Genomic DNA, 15,649 nt, shown 5'->3' with positions numbered 1-15,649 from the left:
ATACTCTCAATCTGACAGTGCTCGCACGAAACTTTCAAACATTGTTCTACAACACTTGCTGGCCCTGAGCGAGCTGTTCTTGTAGCGTGCTCGTGCTCGTTGTCAAGTGTATACTCTTATTGTGGACTCGGGACTTAGGGGTCTGGATTTGAGCTCTTAGCTGACACCTCTGTAGAGGGGGGTCTAAGAATCTGGCGTTTCACCTAAAGATTGGTGGAGATCTACAAGTTTCATCAAGATGTCATCGAGGATGAGAATCATAGAATGACAGCAATTTGAACCCCCAAGGAAGCGTCTCGGCCGCACCGACTTCAAGTTCGGTGATGCGGCTTTGCGCCTAATCATGCCCAATGCACGTGCACCTCCGTCAGCCTACTCACAAGCCCGTTCGGACTCTCTAAGGTTCTGAACGTTTCCCCTGAGTCCCATCCCCAGATCACATTCCGATCGCGAATCCCTCAGCTGCGATGTAGATTCCGGTCGTGGTCGCAACGTGCAATGATCAAGCACCCAGCTCACCGGCTTACTGATCGCTTCTAAAGCAAGCTTCGAAAATTGTAGAAGTCCTGCTCACTCAGATTATACTATTGCAAGTTATGCTTTCTTTCCCTCATCATGATAGCGACGTCGCTGAGTCAGACCTCCACGCGCTTCTCACGCGTACGTCGCGATCCGGGACAAGGAAGAGCGATGTGTTGGGCTGTGTTTTCCATTCGATTGTTACCGAAGGCCGGAGTCGTCTGGAGCCCGTGGATAAAAGGGTCGATCGGTTTTCCACCGGCTTCTCAAGACAATCATTAACCATCCCCCACCCACTCACAGCGTTACTACTCAGCGTTTGACTGCCATGGCCCCTGTTAAGAATGGACGCGTTATATTCAACGAAATCCCGACGGGTGCGTCGTATGTTTCCTCTCTGTGCGCAATCAACATCGCTCACGCGAGACGGGAATGACGTCATCGACGTGTGTGCACAGGTTACCCTGTTCCCGGACAAACGATCGTCTACGACGAGTCCGAGACGATTGACTTGGACAACGTTCCTCTCAATGGCGGGATCTTGGTCAAGATCTTGGCTCTTTCGATTGATCCGTATCTGCGTCGAAAGATGATAGATCCAAAGATCCCGAGCTTCTTAGTAAGTATAGATCTTGGGAATGTCCGAAACCCCCTTGGCTCGGTTGCTGAACCCGTATTGTAGCCACCTTTCAGAGTCGGCCAAGTGTGAGTCCACGGAGCGATCATCACGTAAGGCGTCGCAGTGAACTGACTCCGTGGTTATCACGACTAGACTTGACAATAGCGGCGTGGGAGTCGTTCTGCGGTCGGAGAGCCCTGCGTTCAAGGTGGGGTCCCATGTCAAAGGCCACTTCCGTAAGCAAAATGAGATCTCACATCGCATCACCCTGTCTAACATCGTCGCTCCAGCGTTCCAGGAGTACGTAGTCCTCTCCGACCCGTCCAAAGCCAGGACTCGCGTACTCGAAAACAAGGAGAGCCTCCCATGGACTGTATACCTTGGCGTCTGTGGCATGCCTGGTAGGTCCCGCCATACGTCACTTCTGTCGTACCATATTCATCATCCATCAGGTCAGACTGCACACCATGGCTGGTATGAGTTCTCCCACTTCAAGAAGGGCGATATCGTCTTCGTCACCGCAGCATCAGGTAGGCTGCCGTGCGTTCTGCCGCGTCTGTTGGGTCATATTGCTGACACGGTGCCGAAGGTCCTGTTGGAGCGTAAGTACTAGAAGACCATCACGATACGATCGTTCTACAGCTCACCGTGCTGTAGTACTGTTGTCCAGATTGCGAAGGCGGAGGGCCTTAAGGTCATCGCTTCCGCCGGCTCGGACGAGAAGGTGGAGTTCGTCAAGTCCATAGGGGCGGATGTCGCTTTCAACTACAAGACGACGAAGACCCGCGAGGTGCTCGAGAAGGAGGGGCTCATCAACATGTGAGCTGCACGTCGGTCAACATTCTGTGCAGTGACTGACCTTGCTCAGCTATTGGGACAACGTCGGCGGCGAATCTCTCGAGGCAGCCCTCGAGTTTGCCGCTCAGAAGGCCCACTTCATCGTACGTGCCCCCTGCCACTCGGCTCTCTCCTACACCCCATCTCATCCTAGTCATCGCCCACATAGATCTGTGGCAACATCTCCGGCTACAACACACAAGACCCGTACCACGTCAAGAACCTGCAGCAGCTGGTGTGGCGGGAGATCACCTTCCACGGCTTCCTCATCGGGTCCCTCATGCCCAAGTACCAGGAAGAGTTCGACCGGACGTTCCCGGCACGCGTTGCGAGCGGGGAGATCAAGTACAAGGAGCACATCGTCCGCGGGCTCGAGAACGCGGGGCAGGGGCTCGTCGACGTCCTGACGGGCAAGAACTTTGGTAAGACCGTGCTCGTTGTAGCAGATGAGTGATGTTGGCGCTTGTGGAGCCTGAAGTAGTGATTGAAACGTTTCGACTAATGATACACTTCTGTTGTTCGACCCCACACAAACGGTCTACGCGAGTAGCACGGAGAATAATTCTTAGCGCTTTACGATCCACTCAGGTCTTAGGATACACGACCCCCTAGTGCGGGTTGCAAGCTCCCCCGGGAGACGTGGTGAACGCCCAGCAAAACAACATCACGCAGGTCAAGCTCCACCTCCTCATAGCGCACCGGGCTACCTCCTTTTCTTTCCCTCTCCTGTGTCAGTCACAACCCGAACGTCAGCACCGTCCTATATCTATGACTGCTCGCGAAAGCTCAGCTCACCAGGAAGTGGCCGACTTCTCTGGCCACCGTGACTGCGAGCTGGCCTCGAGTCGGTCGCCGCGCATTGGCCCGCAAAATGTTGACTTGTCGATTGTAGGGGCGGTGTCCCTCGATCTACAGCGCAGCGTGCCAGGTGTTACTACGTGACAGGCGAAGATGAGAGCCATCGACTCACTATGATCCTCACAGACATCTTCTGATTTAATTCAGTTTCTGACGAGAAAGCCGGTGAACCGTAGCCGGCCACACGATGAATGCCACCATGAATAGCATAATCCGCAATGAGGTTTCCCTCAAACATGATTGCAGGTGACAGAGGAAGGGCACTCCGGGCACGAGGCTGGTACAACTTCTGCGCGATTGTCTGGGTAATTGGTGAGACTTTTTCATTTTGAATTCATTCTTGACACACTGTAATATGTAGACTTAGCGTCGGTAGACCGTTTGAGCTCTTAGCAGCGCACGCAGCCTTTTCTTCAACGATCTCTTCGGTACTTGCCTTCATGAATTCAGTGGCATTGACGAGGGTATCGGAGGGCAGCTGACAAGATGCTAGTGCGAATTCTAGCTGCGCGAGTAGTGAGAAAAATTGTACGATGCGACCCAACCTGAAATGGCGGGGTACCTGCGGGAATAGTACCGAGGTCAATTTGTGGCTGACCCATATCCGCCTCCAGGAAGGCCGGGAGGAATGACGCAATATGAAGACTAAAGAGGATACAAATGCAGTCGGATTGGTTGCAGAAGTCATCAATCAGTGGGAATGAGCCTGGTGCAGCAGGGAGGCAACGCCATGACGGTGTCCATGATCTTCTTCGAAGTCGGTGGAGTCGGGGTACAGGGTAAGCGTCGTAGATGGGGGTGGGTCGCCTCAAGTCACTTCAGCAGAATGACTCAAGCAATTGCACGGGGGGGGGGCCTGATATCCGTGAAGGTGGACTTCCTGCCTTTGTTGAAACCAGAGGCTCTGCAGGGCCCATTTGTCGGGGATGCATCTGCCACTGCCGGAACGCTGGTGACCATCCTCCGTTCTGTCACTCCTCGGGTTTCAACGGTGTCCCTTGAGTTTGATCTAGAAGTGCGCTTGAGAATCCACAGAAGCTCCGAGAAAGCTTCGAATCTGAACGCATGGATATGCATGTCAGATATCACGCTACTCATGTTCACCACCCCCGCCTCCCCTGCCAGATAACGTCAATGAGCGCCGCGCGGCACGCCAGGCCGGCGCATCACCATCATTTCCGAATAAACACTCACAAGACTCGGAGAGTCCAACGGGGAGATCGTATTGCTTCAGACCTCATTTTTCAATGAGTCAAGTAGCACCAATCGATGAAGGCCTTAAAAACCGCAGTACAGCTTGGCTTCCAAGACGGCGTCCTGTGCATGACAAAGTTCGGTTGCCTTATGCAACTAGGTTTACAGGGTCGTAAGATATTAGGTTTTATACTGCACTCCAGTTGGCTTGGGTTTGGCATCCGCCCAAGGAATATAGCACGACATCCCACAAGCAGCCCTTCAGCGACTTCGGTGCCCCGTTAGGATCAATCCCGTGTCTCAAGTAGCTTTAGCAGGTACATGTTAGACGTCGTGTAGGTATATAAGCTACATACATGCACGTTAGCTCCGAAATTGTACGCCCACGGCCCCTCCTCAGAGTAAATCACTCACCAAGCGACAGACCGCACCAGGCCGCCCACACGAGCAACGCCGTCCGCATCCACTCCAAGAATAGCACCATCGCGACGCGGTCGATCCTCGCCAGCGGCGAGCGTCGTATCCATCGCGACAGCATCGCCCTTGGAGGATCGCTTTCGCTCTCGATGAAAGTACGACGACGCGGTGGACAGCCTCCGAGACAACCGGCAGCTGTTTCTTGACCCCCATCGCGACCGGGGGACCGGAGGCGGCACGGTGGCCGTCTCTTCCCGCTCAGCATCTAGTATTTAGAAGCTGGATCCTGCCGTTCTTCGAAATTGAATCCGACTGTCCTATTATTCCAAAGCCAATCCTGTCTTTGAATCATCTCAAAACCTGTATCTGTCAGCAAGGCAAGACAGCACTGTCAGAACGGAGGGGCTTCCTCAGTGCTAGCAGAGTCTCGATATGATTCGGGCCAGCCCCTAGCGCAGTGAGGATTCTACCTGTTAGGACGGTTAATTACTCGTGCTAGATTTCGACAATCGGAAGCCACGGTTGGTCGACGCACCATCTCCAGCGATGATCATCTACCCCAGGAATCCTAGTGAAGGATCTGTACTGGCAGCGTTTCCGTTAACTGGAGATGCATCGGCCAATCCCTTGAATGTATCAACATGAAAGTGAACTAATGCGGTCATACAACTCTAGGGTTATTGGTTATTGAGTGGGGGGTGTACAGTGACTGCACATCCGGACATCGCGCGACGCCGTGTGCAAATGAGCACTCGGAACTGCCGACCGAGATGTGAAGCAGCCACTTCATGTGCGTCGTCCTGTGGGGCGAATGCGCGTAAAATTGCGCTCTTGTGCGAAGGAGGCACCTGGTAGTAGAAACTGAGGCGAGCGGAATCAAGAGGTCTGGTATCATCGCCTTCGAAGATAATGTAATAGACGCCCTGGCATGTCCGAGTCTGCGCCTAAGTTCGTTGCACTCTTCATCTTTGCCACTTTGACGACTACGCTGGGATGTTTTGGACTGTGTTGCTGACTGGAACTAGGACCTGCACGATTCACTGCAATACCCATCATCCGGTACACCGGACATAACCTTCTCTCACTGCCGACTCACGAGGTTGCACTCTGTAAGGTGCTCTTTCGATTCGTCGAAGTGGCGAAGCTGATGCCGTACGCACCATCATTCCAGCGCACATTCGTCAGCCTATATTCCGTGCGGGCTTTAAGATCCTGAGCGGTTTGGCGCTGAGTCCCATCCCTTGTCAGATTCCGATCGCGGGTTCCTCTTCCGCTGGACCTCTACCATGTGATCCGGTCGCAGATTGTGGCAACTCAACGCTTACTAATCTCTTCAGAAACCCCTGCCTCCCACTGACGCTTACACAAGGGTGACAACATCAAGCCTTCCCACTCTTCGCTGAGTCAGGGACCTCGCACGCGTACATGGCGTCCAGGGACACTACGTTGGGCTTTGGTATCCGTTCGATTCATACTGGGAGCTGAGCGCTGAGCACACATAGGGCCCGTCAATAAAAGGGTCGACCCGTTGGGTTATCCGCCAGTCTTCCTAGACCTTCGCTCAATCCCCACCCACGTACAACACAAGTGTTAGCATTCGACCACCATGGCTCCCATCAAGAACGGACGCGTCATATTCAACGAAATCCCGACGGGTGCGTCGTACTTATCCGTCCTCCGTCGCTGTGCACGGAATGACATCGTCGACGTCTGTCTTCACATAGGGTATCCTGTTCCCGGAAAGACCACCGTTTACGACGAGTCCGAAACGATTGACCTGGACAGCGTTACGCTCAATGGCGGGATCTTGGTCAAGATTTTAGCGCTGGCAGTCGATCCGTACCTGCGTCGAAAGATGATAGATCCAAAGATCCCGAGCTTCTTCGTGAGTACAGATCCTGGCAAGAACCCTAGGTGCAGTTGCTAAACACGTCCTCCCGTATTGCAGCCACCTTGGGGTGTCGGCCAAGTGTAAGCAGAGCGATGATCGTCTTACGCCTCGCAGTATTCTGACATCGCGGTTTGCATGACCAGGCTTGACAACAATGGCGTGGGAGTCGTCCTGCGATCAGAGGACCCTGCTTACAAGGTGGGGTCCCATGTCAGAGGCCACTTCCGTACGCAAAACAAAGTTCTACATGGTAGCATTCTGTTTGATCGTCTGCGCCAGCTTTTCAGCAATATGTAGTCCTCCACGACCCGTCGCAGGTCGGGACTCACGTGCTTGAAAACAAGGAGAATCTTCCATGGTCTGTGCACCTTGGAGTTTTGGGCATGCCGGGTAGGTTCCACCGCATGCCATATCTTGGAGGATTTTAAACTTCATCAGGTCGAACTGCGCACCATGGCTGGTCGGAGTTTTCTCACTTCAAGAAGGGCGACGTCGTCTTCGTCACCGCAGCGTCTGGTAGGCTATCTCATGTTCTGCCGTGTCTGCTGTGTCATGTTGCTGACACGGCGCTGAAGGTCCTGTTGGAGCGTAAGTGCTAGAGGACGTTCACAATACAACCCCTCTGAAAACTCACCTCGCTTCAGTACTGTCGTCCAGATTGCCAAGGCGGAGGGCCTCAAGGTCATCGCTTCCGCCGGCTCTGACGAGAAGGTGGAATTTGTCAAGTCTATCGGGGCTGATGTCGCCTTCAACTATAAGACGACGAAGACCCGCGAGGTGCTCGAGAAGGAGGGTTTCATCAACATGTTAGCTGCACGTCGATCAACTTTCTGCGCAGTGACTGACCTCGCTCAGCTACTGGGACAATGTCGGCGGTGAATCTCTCGAGGCAGCCCTTGAGTTTGCCGCGCAGAAGGCGCACTTCATCGTACGTGCCTTCCTTCTACTCAGCCCTCTCCTTAGTACACCTCATCTCATCATCGCCCGCATAGATCTGCGGCAACATCTCCGGCTACAACACGCCAGACCCGTACCACGTCAAGAACCTGCAGCAGCTGGTGTGGCGGGAGATCACCTTCCACGGTTTCCTCATCGTATCCCTCCTCGCCAAGTATCAAGAAGAGTTCGACCGGACGTTCCCGGCACGTGTTGCGAGCGGGGAGATCAAGTACAAGGAGTACATCGTCCGCGGGCTCGAGAATGCCGGACAAGGGCTCGTCGACGTCCTGACGGGCAAGAACTTTGGTAAGTGTGTGCTCGTTGTAGCAGCTGAGTAATGCAGGCACTCGTGTTGCTCGACGATTCTAAAGTGTACGCTATGAGCACCCGGGTCGCGTGGTCGACAATGTATGATAGCCTCGAAGGCTAGGAGCAATGATACAAACCAGACAATGTGCGGCATACACATGCAGTCAGATCGACTGCAGGTGCCATCGAACTGCGGGAAAGTCGGAGACCAAGTTGATCACCAATGGTATATAGAGCGTAACTCCTCGCCTGCGAGGCGGGGTCCGTTCCACGCCTGGATGCTAAGTTGTGGACAAAGGTCAGTCATGTGGTCGCAGCCGTGATACCTACAGGTTTTCGGGCCGCGACTCCCCAAGGGTAGTGCATGGTAAGCATGCGTAAAGAGCGCTCTTGTGAGGTCCACCTCCTTCCTTCGGCACCCGCCCCAAAGGCCCGGCAGTCGCTGCTCGTTGGCAGATCAAGTCACATGGTATCAACTCAAGCCCGGACAGAAGCGTTTTACGACAGTCCAGACCGACAGAGGATTTAGATCTCTCGACCCAAGGTAGGGAGACTGTCCCATCCTGCTGCGGCCCGCTGATGACCCCCATGTCGTAACCTGGCTTCCCATCGGACTGACCCGAACGGTAATGAAGGAGCTGCCAGTTTCCCGTTCCCATGCTTGTGGTTCGAATGGTGCCTCGCCCCCCAGAAGCCCGGGTGACTGAACGGCTCAAATGCCCAATCGTGCATAGGTCTCTGTCTCGCCACGAGTGACCCTCCTGTGCCAAAGGAAGGGGCATAGTCATGACTAACTGACTAGAACGCAGCGTGAAGCGTACGTACAAGTCCCGGGTGGCCTGTCGCCGCGGGACGGCGTCGGCTGGTTTTTGCCCCTTAGCTGCCGGAAGATAAGTACCCCTATCTCATCGAGAGACCCAGTAGCGGGCTTTAGAGAAGTGTGGCTAATTGTGTGGCCCAGTCACCAGTGCAAATTCGACGCCAACGCATTGTTCCCCCTTGCCAAGGTGAAGCTATGTTCCTCCACGACGGTTCGTTCGACCGAAGCCAAACGACAGCGGATTGGCACATCCGCTGGGCGACTAGTCGATGAGAGCAACACAGCGAGGTAGTGGCACTTCCCCCTTCCCAGGGTAAGGCAATGTTCCTCCCCAGATCATCTGGTAAGGCCACTGTGCGTAGCTGGTACAGCCTCAATCTAGTGAGTCGCCACCCATGATTGCAATGTGATCCCGACCCTCGACAGCGCTGCAGACCCAACGGGCAGAGGCGGAAGTCGGAGTGCGCCCACCAGAGGGTGGTGGTAGCAGGACAAGATGGTGGCTGCCGTGTGATCCTAGAATCCGTCGATAGCAGGGCAACACGATGCAGAGCGACGCTAGAACGGCCGGAGTCTCTCGAAAAAATCAGCCCAATGTCGTAATCAAAGGATCTGCAGTCCTAGGATAACAAAAACAAGCGCGAAGAGTGGATCTGATCGTATGACGACGATGCTAGTCCCATTGGCCACTATCTGTGCGTCCCACATCCTAGAGTCGCTGAATTCACCGAGATAATCTCAGTGAACAGAAACAGATTACCGATTGACCACTTTACTGGACTTTAGCGTGATCGTTTAACGATGTGTCATGGAGGCTTCCAGACTTACCGCTCCGTTTGAGCCGAGCAATATCACCCATTGCTGTGTCTTCTTGCGAGAAGAAGACCTCACTTTATACTATACCAAACTGGGAGCATTGATCGATGCACCATCTCTAGAATCGTACGCAACATATCTTTTACTCACCTGCACCGGTCGTTCCGAGTCTCTTGGAGACCCTTTGATGTACCAGCAGTGACCCTCGCTTGAACCGCACTACCTCAAGGAATGCTTTGAGTGCATCGCGGTATTATTCGGCGCATGCAGTGATATTCGTCCCAATAGCCATGACCGAAGGTTGAAGGCGGCAGAGAAACGTGAACTATCGCGCCCCATCTCCACACGAATATGGGCGCCTAGATCTGCGGAACGGAATTGTGACTTTATAATACGTCGTCTGCGCTTGCAACCTGCTAATGACATAGCGTGGATGTGTGTGCGAAGTAAATGCAGACATCTTCGAGTGATAAAACAGCCGAAACTAGGCCGGGCGGAGTACATGTCTGGTATCGCCGCCTTAGATAATGGACGGGACTGCCACCGGCAGGCACCTCTCGGCGCCTTCTGTTCCCTCCTCGTCCACTGCGCTTTGGTTGCTCTTCTCATCCTCCTTCACGACTTTGACGACTATACTCGAGAGCTCTTGAATCTTTTGCTTGCTGGAAATAGGGCTTTCACCATTTGAAACATCCCATGTCAAGGCGCAGCTATGCTAGCACCATGCACGAGCGAAGGACATCCCGCTTCCGGGTATCGGAGGAGGAGCTCATAAAGTCTGTGGCCTTTGATCCCATTGAGATACAACACGCTCAACTATCGTTTCTCAAGTTTTGTGCTCAGAGTAGCGTGAGTGTCATGCAGTATCGCCGCAGACAAACATACAAGACTGATCGAGGACCTGTGCTCAGTCTACTGAGCTACCAGATGCAGCCCAAGGCGGCCGAGGCCGCTCACCCAGAGCCGGAACGCGAGAAAGACTATTCAGCGCGGATACATGGCGCCATATCCAGCTACTCGAGTTCGATCTTGTCCATTGGCGAGCTCTTCCGGGACAGCCAGAAGGGCGTGCGGTTCCCTAAGGATCTGATCAAGGTGCTGGAACAGAAGTTGCAGGATATTGCTATGGGCAAGGACGCTGCGTACGTTCATTATCTTCTACTTGGGGCATTGGTGGGGCAGCGCGACATCAATTCCCTTCACATCGCGAGCGGTCGACTGTGCTTCCCTGCAACAGAACTTGCCATCGGTCGCATCCTCGCAGACATCGCGACGCGGTCATATCCGTCACCTACAGACGTGCATTGAGCGTGCATGCACCGTTCCGCGAGCCTCACACAGGTGGTTATTGTGGGCCCCATGAGAACGAATGCGTATAACTTAGGAACTCCGAACATCCTGGACCAAGCGTCAGTCCCCTGGTTCACGCCCTCTGTCCACGTGCAGCAAGTTACTCAGATCTGACTTCCGCTAACGGTATACTGACTGTCCTGCGCGAGCAGTCGGATGGCGGCGTTCCACAGCGGAGTACCTCTGAAGTGACCGCGTAGTCACAAGCTTCCCGTTGTAGCGAGGGAATGAATTTCATGTCCATTGCAGTTTGGGTCGTGACGATGTTGTTGGTACCCCGGATCCGCTAGTCACCCAATGCCCCTTCCGTCACGGTTCAGCAATTGTCCGCTGACTCATTTCTACAGCTACTCTGACCAACTCACGCGCCGAACCATGGCAGTCTTCTACGGACAGGTCAAGGACGAAACGTTCAGGAAACAGATGAAGGAGAATCGCAAGATCGAGGAACTCATCCTGATGTTCGCCACCAACGCGACCAACGTTCTCAGGAAGGAACCCACACTCGCTGGTGACGGCTGGAAAGTAGAGCTGAACAACCACATCGCGCAGTTCGTGCGGCTGCTCCGCGAGTGCCTGCGTCACGTCAGCCATGTCTCGCCCGAGCTCACCGCCAGGCTGGACATGTACGCCACCAAACTCGCGCCTACCCAGCAGGCGCCGTCGGACTCCGGGTACGACTCTGCGTCGACGTCGAATCGGGACTCGGTCAGCTCTACACGACGATTTAGCACACAAGTCAACGATATGCCTCTTGTGCTGACCGCTGCGCGGTTATTCAAGCTTCCGATTAACGTCGTGCAGCAGGAGATTGACGACATGGCCAAGTATTGCACAGAGAAGGTGAGCTCGATCCCCATCTCCTCCCTAACACGTGCGGTCTGACTCTATTTTTAGGCTGCGCTCAACGACTTGAAGGTATGCATAGCGCACCGGTGAGTCGAATTGGGTCGCTCACCTTTCTGTAGACATGCCTGAAGAACATCAATGCTGGTGCTCCCTTTCCTTTCCGCCGAGAAGACTTCGAGAGCGAGGCGGCATGGCAATACTGGCGAACGCTCGAGACGTCTCATCTTTCCCAGCTCATGGTCGTCATGGTCCAGTTCAACCCCGAGCTCGCCAAGTCAACACCGTCTGAGGTGCTCCCCGCGACGCAAGGGAACGGTGCGCGCCCGGGGTCGATCTACTCGCAGTACTCGTCAAGCAGACCAGACTCGTTCTACGCGAGCAGCTCCGCGGCGCAACGAACGTCTTCCATCAGCTCGCGCCACTCTGTGCACTCGTCTCTCGGCAACTTCGGACCGAGCGACCCCGACGGCGTGCCCAGCGCGATTGACGGCGACGACGAGATCCAGGTCGGATTCCACTTCACGTTCATTCCGCCGAACCCACGAAAATACTACAAGCGGCTGCTGGAGTACTGCATCCAAGCTGATCTCGAGGCTATGTTGAGCCCGGCTGTGGGGGACGACGACGAAGTCTCGCTTGGTATCCTCTCGGCACAACACATCGAGCTGATCAACGAGGTGGCGCTCCGGTGGCGCATCGGGCAACCATACCGTGTTGCATGCTTCCTGGACATCGTCCGCGCATTCTACGACCGTAACGAGGTGCCGCTAGAATGCGTGCCCGAGGCGCTGCAGAACATTGCGCGAGTGACGAACGAGATCGAGCTTGACAAGTGGCCGAAGCAGGATATCGACTACCTCGCGACCATCTATGGCAACCTTTTCAGCACCTTCCTCTCCCATCTGTATCACGCGCTTGACGACCTGCCTCAGATCAAGGCTTCTGATCTTGCACCTTACCTATCTGTGCTAGAAACTGTAAGGGAAAGCGGTCTGCTCGAGCGCTATGACGTGGACGTCGCCCAGCGCATTCAAGACATTCAGGGGCAGGTCCGGGACGTTTCCGCACGGTACTACGGCCTAAAGCTCCAGGAGCTGCAGTCGGCGCCTGGCGTGAACAGGGCGTTACCATTACTGCTGATGACTGACGACATCGAGAAGAACGCGAAGTTGCTGGACAAGCGGTTCCCAGAACCTCTCCTTGGGTACGTGCCTCAATTGCAAGTCTTGACGCCACAGGCGCCTACTAACTCATGTCACAGCCACTTGGACATCGTCTCGTTGATGCTCGAGGTGCAGATACCACATTTCCTCATGGACCTTGATGACTCGAAGAAGCGGCTGTTCGAGGATTCGATGAACGGACCAATACCGGACGTACCCATCCAGGACATTTTTGCCCTGTATCGTCGGACGAAGACCCTGCTTGGGATGTACAAGGCGTTCTGTCCCAAGTGCGTCTCTCTTACTTACGGTCTGGTCTGTGCTGACAAGCTCAGTAGTGGCGAGATCTCGTTTGACCTTGGAGGCTTCTTCGAGCCGTACGTGCGGCAATGGCTTGTCAACACAGACAACAAGACAACTCAGTGGGTCCAAGCGGTACGTTACTCTCTCGCCTGCAATGTGGTGCCGAATGGATACTGATGTGTCACGTCCAGGCTATCGCCGCCGACAAGGTTCGTTTCGTTTCGATTTGAGTGGCGTTTCCTGCTATGGGTATGGCTGAAAGCAGTATGCCAGTTCCAAGCCGAGGGCGAGGAAGGCCACAGTTCATCAATCGTCGACCTGTTTGATTCGCTGCGGAGCCCAATACAATTTTTGCAAGACCTTGAATGGATCGACGAGTATCAGGAAGCTCGGTTCTTCACGAGTCTCTCCAAGGTCAGTGCACCTTGACCCATTCAAGCACAGTACTCACGTTCGACATAGACCATCAGCAAAGCCATCAATCAGTACTGTACTACCGTCGAAGAGATGTTTATGGCGGAGATGTTCCCCAGACCGTCTGAGTATCTGCAGCCCCAGAAGTCGTCAGCGTGGCTGGAGAAGGCCAAGCAATTGACGGAACGCGGGGAGAAGAAGGTCGAAGCGTTTACCTTCCAGCCGGAGTCATGCGTGAAGCTCAACAACATCGAGGCTGCGCGACGTCTTCTGGACAGCATGTACGCGCAGATTGAGGCAGACAAGAAGATGGACGTCCTCGAGCACGCAGCGCCCCCGGTCCCGGAGAAGGTCGAGCGTGGGGACCGTTTTCTCTTCACGGTCAAGGTCGCGATTGCAGAGGGGCTTGTGCCATTGGACACCAACCCTGCTGCCAAGCTCGACACCTTCGTCACGCTCAGCGACGAGCAGGGCAACCGTTTGGCCAAGACAAGGACTATATATGAGACCCTCAGCCCCCGATGTGAGTCCCCGGTGGTTATAATTAGCCACACCTCATTACATAGGCATCGTCTTCCGTGAATCTCGGACTGACGGAAACGCTCCAGGGGACGAGTCCTTCGATCTCTCCGTAGAGAAGCCGCTGTGGATTATGATCAGTGTCCGCGACCGTGCATTGGTCGGCAAGCACGACACCATCGGTCGCGCATACCTCTGCCTCGACCCCAAGCGGTTCGGCGACTTCATGACGCATGACCTGTGGTTCGACCTGGACACTCAGGGACGCATCCTGCTCCGCGTTAGTATGGAAGGCGAGAAGGACGACTTGCAGTTCTATTTTGGTCGTGCATTCCGGTCTCTCAAGCGGGCAGAGAACGACATGGTCCGCATCTTCATTGACAAGGCGAGTAAAAATAGTATGGTCCCTGAATCATAGTTGCCCAATATTGACTATCCGTTTCCTAGATGTCGCCCTTCATTCGTCAAAGTCTATCTCGACCTGTCCTCAAGTCGCTCATGAAGCAGAACACCGTCGGTAGCATTGATTACAACAAGGCCTTAGGCAACGTCACTGCGCTCTTTGGCTCCGCCCTGGGGAGCAAGGATGAGGTACAGATACCCCTCCCGCAGTCAGAGAAACCTCGTTTCAAGTCCGAAGGCCTTACGGATGTGGAAATCGAGCAAGCGATTGTCCCATTGTTCGACTTCTTTGACGCCAACCTCTCGACACTGAACACCTACCTGAGCGAGTCAACGAAAGACATGGTCATGTCGCGCGTCTGGAAGGAGATTCTGAACGTGATTGAGGGCTTGCTTATCCCTCCTCTGTCCGATGTCCAGAGTGAGATGAAGCCGCTGACCGACAAGGAGGTCGACATCGTCTTCAAGTGGCTGAAGGTAACATGCGTTTCGAACACAACGCCTCAGCATTTCTGATTGCATCCTGCCGCAGTTCCTGAGAGATTACTTCTACGCCGGCGGAGAAGGACCAATCTCGCTCGAGGCACTGCAGAACCAGAAGTACCGTGATATCCTGTCGATCCGCCTCTACTATGACTGGCATACGTAAGTTCCCTCGATCCAGTCACCCGCGCACATGATAGCATTACTTACGCCTGTTTAATTTCAGCGACGCCCTCATGGAGGAATGCGTACGTATGATGCAGCACAGTCTCCGAGCTGCCCCCTCCATCAAGAAGCGTGCAAAGAGCGTGTATCAACAACGCAACCTGGGTACGATCAAGAACCGCAAGAAGGAGAAGCAGCAGGAGAAGGAGAAGGACGTCAGCAACGGGGAGACCATCCTCCGAATTCTCCGCATGCGGTACGTGGCCCACGCACCGTTTCCTCGCTCGATCTCAATTGACAGCTGATCCTCGTTTCTCTCTACACGCCAGGCCGAACACATCTGACTTCATCGCCCAGCAGCTGCAGGCGATGACCAGCCTGCAGGCCGAGCGCGAGGCGCACTCGAAGGAAATTGAGAAGCGCAAGCTGTCTCGCCCTCGCCAGCAGGCCCAGATCCCTCCTGTCCCCGAGGTCCCTGAAGTCCCCCCCGTGCCCCCACTGCCTCCGAAATAGACGCTTTCCGTTTGCCTTACTTCTCCTTGCTGCTGGTGCTGTCACGCATGTTCCATCTTACGATCTTTCCTCTCGATACTTTCAGGGACGGATACCTCGCATACTATACCTGTCGCCCGTGCGTAGCTGTACAGCTAGCTCAATTGGTCTCTTTGATTCTTTCCTCGTTCCGTGTTTGTTGTGCTGTTCTTGCCTGTGGGCGCCTACTTATTGCCGCGGTAGCTGCTTCCTTCTAACACATTCCCATGCAACTCATGTCTTCCTTGCGT

At 54.5% G+C, this 15,649-nt stretch overlaps 3 protein-coding genes across 3 annotated transcripts; all 3 read left to right on the top strand.

The window, feature by feature from the left end:
• Window positions 1-847: 847 nt before the first annotated feature.
• On the top strand, window positions 848-2,429 carry DICSQDRAFT_173919 (NAD(P)-binding protein; the record flags this gene model as incomplete). Its single annotated transcript, XM_007369718.1, has 10 exons — window positions 848-896; window positions 978-1,138; window positions 1,202-1,224; window positions 1,292-1,374; window positions 1,429-1,539; window positions 1,591-1,668; window positions 1,728-1,740; window positions 1,796-1,957; window positions 2,007-2,079; window positions 2,145-2,429. The coding sequence occupies 10 exons, from the start codon at window positions 848-850 to the stop codon at window positions 2,427-2,429; spliced, it is 1,038 nt and encodes a 345-aa protein (XP_007369780.1).
• A 3,009-nt stretch (window positions 2,430-5,438) lies between these two features.
• Window positions 5,439-7,732, top strand: DICSQDRAFT_157350 (NAD(P)-binding protein). The gene is made up of 11 exons (XM_007369717.1): window positions 5,439-5,553; window positions 5,616-6,099; window positions 6,169-6,329; window positions 6,393-6,415; window positions 6,479-6,561; window positions 6,615-6,725; window positions 6,774-6,851; window positions 6,911-6,923; window positions 6,980-7,141; window positions 7,191-7,263; window positions 7,328-7,732. The coding sequence occupies exons 2-11, from the start codon at window positions 6,051-6,053 to the stop codon at window positions 7,610-7,612; spliced, it is 1,038 nt and encodes a 345-aa protein (XP_007369779.1). The 5' UTR covers window positions 5,439-5,553; window positions 5,616-6,050; the 3' UTR covers window positions 7,613-7,732.
• Window positions 7,733-9,828: 2,096 nt separating this feature from the next.
• On the top strand, window positions 9,829-15,617 carry DICSQDRAFT_92208 (uncharacterized protein). The gene is made up of 16 exons (XM_007369716.1): window positions 9,829-9,995; window positions 10,051-10,068; window positions 10,131-10,361; window positions 10,917-11,412; window positions 11,467-11,487; window positions 11,538-12,622; window positions 12,680-12,871; window positions 12,920-13,016; window positions 13,076-13,093; window positions 13,158-13,298; window positions 13,347-13,821; window positions 13,907-14,220; window positions 14,265-14,696; window positions 14,752-14,864; window positions 14,929-15,123; window positions 15,197-15,617. Exons 1-16 carry the CDS (start codon window positions 9,916-9,918, stop codon window positions 15,378-15,380), a joined length of 4,092 nt encoding a protein of 1,363 aa, XP_007369778.1. The 5' UTR covers window positions 9,829-9,915; the 3' UTR covers window positions 15,381-15,617.
• Window positions 15,618-15,649: the final 32 nt, after the last annotated feature.

The sequence above is a fragment of the Dichomitus squalens genome, assembly GCF_000275845.1.
Source record: "Dichomitus squalens LYAD-421 SS1 unplaced genomic scaffold DICSQscaffold_54, whole genome shotgun sequence".
Lineage (NCBI taxonomy): Eukaryota > Fungi > Basidiomycota > Agaricomycetes > Polyporales > Polyporaceae > Dichomitus > Dichomitus squalens.
This window is presented reverse-complemented; position numbering and strand designations above follow the sequence as displayed.

What these genes read in the sequence shown, in the direction of transcription:
- DICSQDRAFT_157350 (XM_007369717.1), top strand. Translation starts at nt 6,051, where the DNA reads ATGGCTCCCATCAAGAACGGACGCGTCATATTCAACGAAATCCCGACG. An exon ending in CCTTGGGGTGTCGGCCAAGT is followed by an intron (nt 6,416 to 6,478) that starts GTAAGCAGAGCG and finishes TTGCATGACCAG; the next exon opens with GCTTGACAACAATGGCGTGG. An exon ending in CCATGTCAGAGGCCACTTCC is followed by an intron (nt 6,562 to 6,614) that starts GTACGCAAAACA and finishes CGTCTGCGCCAG; the next exon opens with CTTTTCAGCAATATGTAGTC.
- DICSQDRAFT_92208 (XM_007369716.1), top strand. Translation starts at nt 9,916, where the DNA reads ATGTCAAGGCGCAGCTATGCTAGCACCATGCACGAGCGAAGGACATCC. An exon ending in AGGCGAGTAAAAATAGTATG is followed by an intron (nt 14,221 to 14,264) that starts GTCCCTGAATCA and finishes TCCGTTTCCTAG; the next exon opens with ATGTCGCCCTTCATTCGTCA. An exon ending in TCGTCTTCAAGTGGCTGAAG is followed by an intron (nt 14,697 to 14,751) that starts GTAACATGCGTT and finishes ATCCTGCCGCAG; the next exon opens with TTCCTGAGAGATTACTTCTA.